Source organism: Aotus nancymaae, unplaced genomic scaffold (genome assembly GCF_030222135.1).
Source record: "Aotus nancymaae isolate 86718 unplaced genomic scaffold, 86718_ANA_hifiasm-v0.15.2.pri h1tg000079l, whole genome shotgun sequence".
Classification (NCBI taxonomy): Eukaryota; Metazoa; Chordata; class Mammalia; order Primates; family Aotidae; genus Aotus; species Aotus nancymaae.
The window spans coordinates 8,381,812-8,394,536 of NW_026988494.1; the positions used below are offsets into that span (position 1 = coordinate 8,381,812).

At 46.2% G+C, this 12,725-nt stretch overlaps 1 protein-coding gene across 1 annotated transcript in view; it reads left to right on the forward strand.

The window, feature by feature from the left end:
- The window catches only part of GTF2E2 (general transcription factor IIE subunit 2), a 79,003-nt gene extending 72,519 nt beyond the window's left edge, over nucleotides 1-6,484 (forward strand). The window contains exons 7-8 of the mRNA XM_012468783.2: nucleotides 4,009-4,124; nucleotides 5,978-6,484. Of these exons, the coding sequence (XP_012324206.1) occupies nucleotides 4,009-4,124; nucleotides 5,978-6,094 (233 nt within the window). The 3' untranslated portion in view covers nucleotides 6,095-6,484. The remainder of the gene's footprint in view (nucleotides 1-4,008; nucleotides 4,125-5,977) is intronic.
- The last annotated feature ends 6,241 nt before the right edge of the window (nucleotides 6,485-12,725 follow it).

Below are 12,725 nucleotides of genomic sequence, written 5' to 3' on the forward strand. Positions count from 1 at the left end.
TGCTTGCGCCACTTTGTGCAGGAAATGGGGTAACTGAGCTCACAGGCAGGCCATCTGGCTCCAAGGCCTGGACCACAGTGTTGTGCTACTTTTGCATTTACAGGAAAGGGCTAAACACTGACAAAATGTGAGTGTGCTATTTGGGAATTTAAGCAAAGCCTTATTGGTAAGTTGGCTCATTTTCTTCCCTTCTATGGCAGTTACACAGTTTTTATTCTTAACTCATGTGGGTCAAAGAAGGGTCTTTTGAAATGAAAGGATCAAATCTAAGCTTTTAAATTCTAGTCTGTTTTCTGCTCTTTTCTGCTAAGTGAGTAGATTTCTGAATCAGTTCTGATTTTATTTGCCTTCACAGTTTAGAGTGTGCCTGTCTTTCATGAGACTTTCCTGCCTTCTGCCAAAATTTGTCTTCCTTTAAATTTGATGTCCCTTGATCATTTTGTTTTCAAAAAAGAGATTGCTATTTTTAGAAACCCAAAATACATAGATCTTGGTTTTTAAATACCATTCTATAATAAAACAAATTAGGAATCCTTGAAGAAATAATTCCAAATTAGGGGAAATACAAGATGAACCTGGAACATCTTTTAGTACCAGAAAGTGAGCGAAAGAAGAAAAACAGAAGAAAAAAAAAAGGGGGAAGCAAGTCAGAGACATAGGAACCAACATGAAGGAATTTTCATTGACCAACCTGGGACATTTGAACCACAAAATAAATACTGATCATCATGGATTGTCATCTGTGTAATAAATATGTAGATATAAATCTATGTGGTAGATATCCGTGCGTCTCTGCTAAATTAAGTAACTGAAAAACAAGTTGGAGATTGGGCACAGTGGCTCACGCTTAATAATCCCTGTACTTTGGGAGGCCAAGACAGGTTAATTGCTTGAGTGTAGAAGTTCAGGACCAGCCTGGGCAACATAATGAAACCCTGCCACTACTAAAAATACAAAAGTTAGCCGAGCATGCCTGTAGTCCCAGCTACGTGGGAGGCTGAGGCAGGAGGATTGCTTGAGCCCAGGAAGTTGAGGCTTCAGTGCGCCGAGATTGTGCCACTGCACTCCAGCCTAGGTGACAAAGTGAGACTCTGTCTCAACAAACAAAAAGTGAATTGTAGAAAGAGTGGCTCTTATTATTATTATTATTTTTGAGACAGAGTCTTGCTCTGTTGTCCAGACCAGAGTGTAGTAGCAGGATCTTGGCTCACTGTAACCTCCACCTCCCAGGTTCAGGCGATTCTCCTGGCTCAGCCTCCCAGGTATCTGAGATTACAGGCACCCACCATTTTGCCTGGCTAATTTTTATATTTTTTGTAGATACAGGGTTTTGCCATGTTGGCCAGGCTGGTCTTGAACTCCTTACCTCAAGTGATCTACCTTCCTTAGCCTTTCATCAAAGGGATGAAATGGTGAATCCCTTCACCTGGGATTACAGGTGTGAGCCACCGCACCTGGCCTGTTATAGTAGAATTTTAATTAGTACATTTGGAAGGAATGATGGAAATAATCTGCCAGTAGGCACTTACAAGTAATCATTTTTGTAGGTAAGCACTACCAATGGATGCTATTATAAAATTAGTGAAAATATGGGAAACAGGGTATTTGTATAGTCTGAAATATATCTAATTATTAATTACAAAGGAAAAACTAATAACGTCATGGCAGAGAAACCTGGCAGACAGCACCTTGCTTGATGGTCAGCGTTTACTGGGTTCATGTTGACGCCATGTAGCTTGCTCCTGTACCCGAGAGGGGCACAAACGTGTTACTGTGTTGTTCTCACCAGAATTGCATAACCTCAATCTAGTAATGAGGAAAGCTAGACAAACCCAAATGGAAGGTTGGTAAAACAACTGACCAACACCCTTTGTGAAAGTGTCGTGGTAGTGCGAAACAGAGACTGGCCACACTTAGAGATTAGAGGAGGCCAAAGAGATGTGACTGGTGAATGCAGGATCCTGGGCCAGGAAAAGGGTATTGGGTGGTCAAACTCATGAAGTTTCAATAAGGCCTGTTGATGGATTAATAGTAATATGCCCATGTTAGTTTTAGCAATTATGTAAGGTGTTAACATTAGGGGAAACTGGATAAAGGGCATATAGGAACTCTGTGTATTCATTTCATAACCCTTTTGTTAGTGTAAAATTATGTTTTAAAAGTTTTAAAAATGTAAAAAGAAAAAATAGGCCAGATATGGTGGCTCGACGCCTGTAATCCCCCAGCACTTTGGGAGGCCGAGGTACGTGGATTGCTTGAGCTCAGGAGTTTGAGCCCAGCCTGGACAACATGGTGAAACCCCATCTCTACCCTCCAAAAAAACAGCTGGGCATGGTGGTGTGCACCTGTGGTCTGAGCTCCTCAGGAGGCTAAGTTGGGAGGATTGCTTGAGCCCAGGAGGTGGAGGTTATAGTGAGCTGAGATTGTGTCCCTGCTTTCGAGCCTGGGCAGCAGAACCAGACCCTGTCTCAAAAATAAATAAATTTAGAAAAAAAAGTATCTGTTTTGTCTAGGCTGTAGTAGACAGTGATGGTATTTCATATGTTCAGTAGTCAATTGTTGAGGTCCTGTCCTGTGCTAGGTACAGTGCTGACTGTCATGGAAAGCAGATGAAAATAGAGCTCCTTGCTCTCAAGGAGCTTACAGAGGCCCAGAAAGTCATGCACACAATTGTCATCAGTTAGGGAATGTCCGTGATGTATGCAGATGAACCTTCAGTGAGTGTGTAGTAAAAAGAACCCCTAATGTATCTATGGAAATTTACAAATCTTATTTAGAGACATTTTGGATTTAAATAACTTTGTGCTCAGGTTGAATTTTTTGTAGTAGATTTTGCCACTTTTGCCATTGGTCACCAGCAATTAAAAGCCTCAGAGTGGGTGGCAGGAAACAGATGTCCACAGTATCACCAGAGTCCCGCCTGTGTGGACATCATTTGCCTCATGCTGTGTGTACTGAAATGAGAGAGAAAGGAGGAAGGAAGGAAAGAGGGAAAAGGAAAGAAATCTGGCCCAGCACAGTATTGAGTGCCTACTTCGTTTAATCGTTTGAAATGGACTGTGTGGGAAGTTCATGGCTCTGGAAGAAAAGGAGGGCAGCGCCGGGTGCGGGTCTGGAGTGGGAAGAAAGGAAGGGAAGGCGCGTCCCTTCAGTGGGGCGGTTGTGAGTGGGAGGCCCTGTGAAGCCTCAGGGCTCAGAGAGCTTTTCCTTTTTTCATTCCAGAGTGTGTAAATCTTATAATTTTGTGTCTGAAAGTAGCTGCTGCTAATCAAGTGAAACCAGTGATCAGTACCTGTTTTCAGGAGCAGAATGTAGGATGCGAACCATGTTCATTTGGGACGCTTCCCATTGGTGGTCTCCTTGGGTTGCAAAAATAATGATGTGGCAGAGGGACTGCAGGTTTCTGAAGACAAGATGCAGACAGGACTGTCGCCTTTCTCCTTGTGTTACGGGGTCGGGGAGAGGTGGTGTTCTTGCTTCAGCTGTCCCCCCCGCCTCTCTTTCATGCCTCCTTAATCACCAGTTTCCAGGTTATTTGATTTCAGAAGGTTTTTGCAAATAAATTGTTGTAGCACCTCACTTCCTTGTGATATTTTGGTTCCCATCTCCCTACACATTTCTTATTTTCTATTGTCAATGAGAGGAATGAGTGTACCTTGCTCAGGGGAGCTGCACAGGGACTAAGCTGTTAGCCCCAGATAGAGGAAAGAAAGTGGCGAGGCTTTCCCCCTCAGGAAAGCAAGGCAGTTCCATCACTGCAACCTTCATTTGCCAGCCTCTAGAAACAGCCCCACTGCCGGGGGGCTTCGTGAGGACAGTTCTGTCTCGAGGCCCTTCCCTACACCGTGTCCTGCAGGTGGATGTTCTACCCTGACTCGCTTCCGTGATGACATCTCAGATGTGCTCATTTGGATCCAGAGGAGTTAACACTGAAGCCTGGATTTTGATCATCAAGATGCTGTAGTTTTTAAAATTTATTGTAAAATAACTACTGTCTTTTGGGTACAGAATTTCAGAAGCTGTGGAGGAGTGTCACTGTGGATTCCATGGACGAGGAGAAAATTGAAGAATATCTGAAGCGACAGGGTATTTCTTCCATGCAGGAATCTGGACCAAAGAAAGTGGTGTGTAATCTCTAGAAAAGCAGATTAATTCCCTGCCCTGGGAACTGTTAGCCTGCCCCGTTTTCTGCTCTCTTAAGAGCTAGGAGTCATTCCTCCGCCATTGTTTCTTGGTGTTTGCAGCCCAGGTCACATCTGAGGTATTGCAGGCCTGCTGTCCAACCCTGGGTGCTGCTTCAGGCCTGTGGGCACCTTTCCACACCCAGCTCCTCCCAAGCAGTCTTGCTCTTGAGCTCCAGCCATATGGAACCTTCCAGGGCCTGCGTGTTCCCCACTCTCCCACTCTAAGTTGCTGCAGGCCCTTCTCCCCATTGCTAAAAGCAGGCTGCATCTTGATCTGCACAACCTTTTTCTTCTCTTTTTTTCTTTTTTTTTTTGAGTTGGAGTTTTGATCTTGTTGCCCAGGCTGGAGTGCAGTGGCGTGATCTCGGCTCACCACAACCTCTGCCTCCCGGGTTCAAGCAATTCTCCTGCCTCAGCCTCCCAAGTAGCTGGGATTACAGGTATACGCCACCATGCTTGGCTAATTTTGTATTTTTAGTAGAGATGGGTTTCTCCATTGGTCAGGCTGGTCTTGAACTCCTGACCTCAGGTGATCCGCCCACCTCGGCCTCCCAAAGTACTGGGATGACAGGCATGAGTCACTGCGCCTGGCCTGCAGGACCTTTCAGAATTGAACGAGGCCCTCCCCTGCTCTGTGAGCCTTGCCGTCCTGGTGGCTGGTTTTGCCATAGTGACTTTCAGGTCCCTTAGGAACCAGATATTTTTGTCTGTAGTGTCTCTCAATCCTGCTCACAGGGGATGTTAGTAATTAAATTACGACTTGTAAATTGCCTTGCACCAGCAAATAGAATCTGTAGTCCAAGGACAAAGCCTGGGTGGGGTGATTCACCAGCACCCTAATTAGCTGTGGGCTGCCTCTCCTTGTCCACCGTCATGATTCGTAGCTTGTCATCTGTGTCTGGGGTGGGGTTGGGGGTGGGGGGGATGTGTGTTCAGTGAATTTTTAAGACTCACCAAAAGGGAAGGTTTATTGTCAATCTGTGTCCACAAATGAGTGTAACTGCAGCCCTTCATGATTGCCTATTGTCTCATTTGTTGATTTTTTTCATCATGTGATGCTAATATTTCAAGTATATAGAAAAGATTAGAGAATATTCCAGACCTTCACCTGCCCCTCCTGTCTCAGGATTTTGCCATATTTTCTTCAGATCTTTTTAAAAAATCAGTAATGGATACATCTTTAGACCTGGTAACAGAAGGGCTTCACCACCCCTTTTGTTTTACTTAGTGCCAAGAATCCTTCTGGTAGGTTTTTGTGCCTGCTCCTTTACTCCCGATGGCACCTGCATCTCAGGGACACAGAGGCCCCGGGTCTGGTCAGGATGTGTGCTGTGCCCTGTGTGTGCTGCTGGGCGGCAGAGCAGGAGAAGGGTCTGAACCACATCCTCAGCCACAGGCCTCTGGGCATGCTCAGAACATCCTGACTGCACCACCCCTTGGTGCAGCTGTTGTTCCTAATTGTTGTTTTGTTTTGTTTTGTTTTTGAGATAGAGTCTTGCTCTGTCGCCAGGCTGGAGTGCAGTGGTGCGATCTCGGCTCACTGCAACCTTCACCTCCCGGGTTCAAGAGATTCTCCTGCCTCAGTCTCCCAAGTAGTGGGGACGACAAGTGCGCCACCACGCCCAGCTAATTTTCTGTATTTCTATTAGAGATGGGGTTTCACCATGTTTCCCAGGATGGTCTTAATCTCTTGACCGCGTGATCTGCCCAAGTTGGCCACCCAAAGTGCTGAGATTACAGGCGTGAGCCACTGTGCCCGGCCTGTTTCTAATTGTTTTTACCTTTTCCTTTAGGCCCCTATTCAGAGAAGGAAAAAGCCTGCTTCACAGAAAAAGCGACGTTTTAAGACTCATAACGAACACTTGGCCGGAGTGCTGAAGGATTACTCTGACATTGCTTCTGGCAAGTAGGGAACAGTTTTGCCCTGGAACAGAGTCACGGATACACAATCAAGGGCGCTCTTGCTGATGCTCCGGTCTGAAGACAGTCTTCTCATCTGCTTCTTGTGACTGAGGAGAGGAGCAGTTCAGTTTACAGAACAAGTGCAAATTACCAAACTCGAAGCATATATGAGTAGAATGGGCTCATGGGAGCTGTGATGTTCCCTCTTAACCTTCTGTAACTCCCTGGGAGAAAGGCTTTGAGCGTGGCATGCAGGTGTCTTGGCTGTATTTTTCTCCACTTCTAAATGGCTCCTTTCTTCCTCATTTGTTACTTTAGCGCAAGTTTGCCCATAGTCTTGAATGCAATATTTGTTTATTCCAAAAGAACATATTTATAATAAAATCATTGTAGAAGGATTTTTAAGATGTTAGTGAATTCTCTGTTTTGTTTTTTTTTCATTCCTGGAAGTGGCAGGAAGCAGCTGCAGTCTCCGACTTCCACGAGTCATGTGCTGGGAACGCGATGAAGCCTGGCCCGCGCTGTGTTACTGAGCGTTCGGATTTCACCACTGGAACACAGGTGTGCCGCCTGCTAGCAAACTGAGAAGTGAGATGCACTGGGTGTCATTGTTAATGCTTTCTTTTAAAAAGAAGCATCAGTGTTCAGCTTCCTGGGTGCGGTAAGTTCGAGGATAGTCTGGTGCACGTTGAACAAACCTGGGTAGAGTCTCCACGGCAACCTGAATGTCACCTGTGTGACACCTCCACCCTCACGTGGCCTGACCTGGGGTTCTTCTGGTGGAGACGCTCTCTGTCACTGGCCCAGCTCATGAGAGCCATTATCAAATATGTGAGCGTTGTTTAGAGTCAGGGCAACTTATGGGAAATCCATGTGGTTCCTGCTTTCTACGGCAGAGTTCGCATTTTCCTCACCTGCTTTGTGTTCTGCTGTGGTCCTTTGGGATGATGGTCATGATCCTCCTGTCACAGCATGGGAGAGTAGTGGATTATGAAACGAGCTGGCGGTTCTCAGAAGAGGCGTGATGGAAACCCAGAGCAGGAAGTGCTTTGTGCAGACGACAAGGAGCCTTCTTGCTTTTTCAGTCGTTTTTCTTTTCTACTTACCTCTCATCCCTTCAGTGTCACCTGTTTGCTTTACCTTTTTTTTTTTACCTCCAAGCCCCAAAACGTGGCAGGAAGGGTATAACTGAGGTCCCTATGATAATTTAGAACACAGGAAATGCAGTCTGTCTTGCTTTAAGGGTTTTTCTGGTAAGAAGAGCTTTAATGTCTTACAACATGAAACTAGCTCTCCTGTAAAAAAAATCCAGAGTTAGCTTATCTCCAAGTAGAGACCTATTCTTGTAATCTCCACACTCCATCTTATTTTATGGGCCAGGTCTGAAAGTGCAGTTTGGACATCTCAGACCTCCTCATCTGTTTTGCAGGGAGATGGTCATCACGCCCTCCGTCGTGGGCTGTGATCAGGGCCTCCGTCTCTGTGATCAGGCGCTTTACTGCCAGTTGTGTGTTGGTGGCGACTTCTAGCAGAGCTTGTGCCCACAGTACTTTGTGGGCTGGCCTGATAATTGATTTCAGTTATCTTGTCTTAAACTGATTTCAGAAACGAAGATCTAGCAAAACGAAGTGACTTACGAAACTGCCACACCGACAAATTCCGTTGCTTTATCTCATTCACTTGCAGTTTCTTTTGTTAAGCCTCGATCCACTTGGCCTACTGCACATAAGAGCAATTCTTGCACGTACCCCATCTCAAGGCACTGGGGTTGTATCATGTGACGTGTTGAGGACACAGTGTTTGTGGAACATTGTGATGGAAGTGTACTTGTGTTGGACAGTCTTAATACAGGCACACCTCATTTTACTGTGCTTTGCTTTATATGTCTTCATAGATAGTGGGGAGTTTTTCCCCCACATTGAAGGTTTGTGGCAACCCCACTTCAAGCAGGTCTGTTGGAGCGGTTTTTCCAGCAGTGTGTGCTCACTTTGCTAGCATTTTTTTTTTTTTTTTAGCAATAATATAAAGTATATAATTGGGTTCATTAGGGCATAATGCTATTGCACACTTTCTACTGTCATATAGCATGAACGTTTTAATAGGCACTGGGAAACCAAAACATTCGTGTGACCCACTTTACTGTGGTATTTGCGTTAATGTGATGGCCTGGAAGCAGGTCTGCAGCGTCTCCGAGGGCTGCTGTACAGAGAAAGCTGTCTCTTCACAGTTCTTCTGGGTGTCTGAAAACACATCCACCAGAAACTCAAAGTTGAAGTCATGTTCTCGCCTCTGCCCATTTCTGCTGGCTCTGCTGGCCATTTAGAAGCACGTGGGGATGGCACAGCTGGGTGAGTTAAGAGGGTGTGACAGGAGTGCATTTGATCTATAATTCATCACCATCATGTGAGGCTTTTAGGGGACAGCTAAGAGAAACGTAGTCGAGCCTGGACAGAGTAAAAACTGAACACTTGGCTGCCGCTGTCATGGTCTGTAAGTGTGGCCAGATGATGGATGGACCCAGGGGATAGAGTGGCACTTGACACCTGTTGAGCGGGGGCGTAGTGGAAAGGCAGAGTGGGACATCCCGGTCCTTCCAGCCCCAGTGTTCACAGGCACTGTGTGTAGACAGCCCTGGGTTTATCTGTGAGACGTTTGAAATCTCTAGCAGCAGAATGGGATTCTGAGTGTGGGCGGGCTTGTGGGTCGAAGGTGTTTGGCTTGTCAGTTCCCTGATTCTTAGTTAATGGTGATTTTTTGAGGCATAGAAGACGAGACTCAGTGTCTCTTCTTCCCTTTGGCCACTGTTTTTACTTTCAGATGACTCATTTGTGGGGAGGATTTGGGGTTTTCTAAGGTTTGACGGTTGACAAGCTCAGCCTGGCGCTGCACATTCTGCATCGAGGCGGAGCAGCCAGTTTGGCGAATCCCAGGGTGGGTTTTGGGGGCTTGTCCTGAGAGATGAGCAGGTGTTCTGTGGGACATGTGGCGGGATGGTCCAAGGACCTCTTGGAAACCATTTTTCAGACTAACTAGGCCTTAGAATACCCTTCCCTGGCCTGTCTGGAGTGTTAGGGGAGACAGCATTGGAAACTCAGACCTGAAGCCGGCCCTGGTGCTACCGTTTGTCTCCCTCTGGCTGCAGTGTAAGGAACTAAAGTGCATTTTCCTTCCCTGGAAGGATTTCCTTTAGAAATAAATGTCGACCCTGCCCTTCAGCAGATGGGCAGGGCCACTCTCTTCCAGTTCCCCGTGGACGGCTCAGGGCTACAGGACTGATCCAGCACCAGTGGATCGGGGTGAGACCAGCACATTTGTGTGACTAAGCATGTGGTTCCCAGACCCTGGGAAAAGCCCAGTGACTTCTGATCCAGCCAGAACTTTGTGGGGCTTGCATGTCAAGGGAGAGAAGGCACAGACTTACCTTTAAAGTAAGAAAACACAGAAGGGTGCCAGCAGGGGAGAACCGAGTAAACCATATCCTGATTTAGGCAGGACCAGCTCTAGAAGCGCCAAGAGCAAGTTTGTCCTGTGGGTGGGGATTGTGATGTTTTGAAGTGCCTGCCTGCCAAGTCCCCATACAAAGTGGTCTTTTTGTCCAGGTAAATATTTTGTATATTTCTCATTGCATTTAGGCCTGCCTTTTTGCTCAGAAGCTTGGGTTGACTAAGCATTTGGTCAAGTTCTCAACTTGGTGTTAACGACCCCAGGCAGAGTTCCATGTGAATTTCTCAACTGGACAAGTGGAACACAAGGACCAGAGTTTTCTCTTCCCTCAGATCTTCCGTAGGTGAGACGTATGTGAGCAGTGGAGAATGGAAGGCTTCACTGTTTTGTTCATAGTTACTGGCAAATTATTATGGTTTGTAGGAAGATCTAACCCACTGCCCCCTAAGTAGGAATGAGTGTGGTTGGAACTGACACTCAAGAAGAGGGAAGTGGCAGGTTCGCTGGAGAGCTGCAGAGAGGCCTAGTTCTCACAGCACACCAGCAGCTCTCAGGACTGGGGTAGCTACAGAGCCAGGCCAGTTCACGCAAGAGTGAATATTAGTTCCATCTGGGATGTTCTGTAACAGGGACAGATAGCTTTACAGTGGCAGTTACTGAAATTTCCTAATTTAGGGTCTTTAATCAAATTGCTGACAACATAGTCTTTCAGTATCCCAGTTATTAGAATTTTAGGAGAGGCATTTTGAGGCTGAGTGTTTCAAATAACACTTCACTGGTAATGAATATTCTTAGGTTTTCTATGTAGACTGTAGAAACGCAGGCTGTTTATGCCATGAGGGTGTGGAGAGAATGGTTTAGGACTTGGTGAGGGGAGCAGCCCTGTGCCAGAAACTTCCAGCTGGGTAAGCACTTTTGGGAACCTGTCCATATTCTTAGCACAGATCATGTCTTGCACAAAGCACTCAGAAATAACTAGTTGAAGCTGGGCCCGATGGCGTGCGCCTGTAGTCTCAGCTACTCAGGAGGCTGAGGCAGGAGGATGGCTTGAGCCCAGGAGTTTGAGGCTGTGGTGAGCTATGAGTCTGCCACTGCACTCCAGTCTGGGCAACATAGTGAGACCCTGTCTCTTAAGAAGAATTACTTATTTCTCAGTGTTACCTTGACAGACACCAAGAATTCTTGTGTATTGGAACACAGAATTCAGGGATAGGGCAGTAACAACTACAAGCTAGTCCATGAAAGTAGCGCAGACACACGTGCATGCCCTGGGCCCAGGTGTGACTGAATGGTGGTGTAATGTTCATTTTGTGAATTGTAAGGTTCTTTTCAAATTCCTTTAATCTGTAATTTTGTTATAGAAGTGGAAAGCATGGTATTTAGTTTCAGATGCGTTTTATAGTTATATTAGTTTGGCATTAACAAGGAAAGGTTGGTTCATTTGGTAATCACACAGAAAGATGGGCTTAGTTCCCATCTTTCTGGAGCCTACAAATTGGGACATTTTGCATGGGTGCAAGAGCAAACAGCCTGCCTTTTTCTTATCCCAAGTTCTTGATTCCAAAAGACATACTGCATTAATTCCTGCTCAGTAGAGTGACAAAAAGGATAACTTTGCACAGACCCTAATGAGGCTGGTATTTGGCTGGTGAGTGGGAATGTATCTGGAGGTCACACTAGGTTAGTAAATACCATCATGAATGACCATCATCAGCATGGGGATGATCGGGGCACTCATCTTGTCGAAGGCCCCCTGTAAAAAATTATAGGTGACTGTGTTCAGCTGGTGACTAGCTGGGACGGTACGACCCTCCATTCCTTAGCTGTTTGGCCAGTCTCTGGTGCCTATGAGTTGGAGCTCACAGGTGGACCAAAGGCAAATCAGGTCGGCCTGAGAGCCGTGCTGGTGTGGCCTTTTGAGCCTGGGCCAAGGAAAGCTGTTAGCCTCCTAGTTACATGAGCTGGAAGGCAGTGGACACAACCTGCGTTTGGTGGCTCCTCTCCAGGCAGGCTGTGAGCCTAACAACAGATCGTTGCATTGTCCAGCAAGACTCAGTGTCGGCTGTTGGCACTGCTTGGATGTAAGCACTATTTTTTGCCTTCTCTTTTTGGGGAAAAAAGAGTGGGTGAGAGTGTGTATAAAACACGATTGTCTTGGCAGTTGGTGCCTGGTTTTCCACTTACTTTTTTTTATTTACTTTTTATGGTTTTGGAGACAGGGTCTTGCCCTGTGGCTGAGGCTTCAGTGCAGTGGTGGAATCATGGCTCACTGCAGCCTCGACCTCTTGGGCTGAAGCCCTCCTTCCTCCTTGGTCTCCTGAGTAGCTAGGACCACAGGTGCGTGCTAGAAACCTGGCTAATGGTAAAATTGTGTGTAGAAACAGGGTCTCGCTGTGTTGCCTAGGCTGGTCTCACACTCCTAGGATCAAGCAAGCCTCCTGCTTCAGCTTTCCAGTGTTGGAATTACAGTTGTGAGCCACCATGTCTGGTGTAAGATAAGTCAAGCTGAGTCAAACTCCCTTGAGGTCCGTCTGCCTCTGGTGTCATTGGTCGGTCACCAGCTGCTGCGGTCGTGCCTTTGCAAGCTGATTCTCTGGCTCTCCCCAGTGTCTGCTTCCTTCTTTAATCTCTTTGTGCCTAAGCTCAATGGCCAATGCTTAGCTCTGCCAAAGCCTGAAAATGGCAACAAAATCTGCTGGCCTCTTGTCTGCAGTGTGGGATACATGTAGTTGTTCTTGCTGAAAAAGAATTTGTCAAGCAATGATGTGACAGCTGGAATAAGCACTTTATTTTTTAAAAACAACCATAGAAAAGTACCTTTAAACAGTTATAAAAGCATAATAGACTGTGTTGAAGTGGCTCTTTTCCTTAGGAGTACAGGCATCTCACCAAGAGCCAAGTGGCACTGAGGGCATAAGCAGGTCCTTGAACACCAAAGTGGCTCCGTCACAAGTCCCCGTGCTAACTGCCCTTTCCCCTTATTTATGGTAAAAGTGGGCCCCTCACTCCTAGAGTCTTGGTGGTTGTGGTGACCTTTAAAAGCTTCTTGACATCTTTATTTCTAATGGAAAACAGCAGAACACAAACCAACCAGGTAATCATCACATTGAAATTTTCCACAGAAGCTGAGCAGATCAGTAGGAAAGACTGTGATTGTGTTTGACAGCTGAATTTAGGTCACTGTGGTTTTACAGA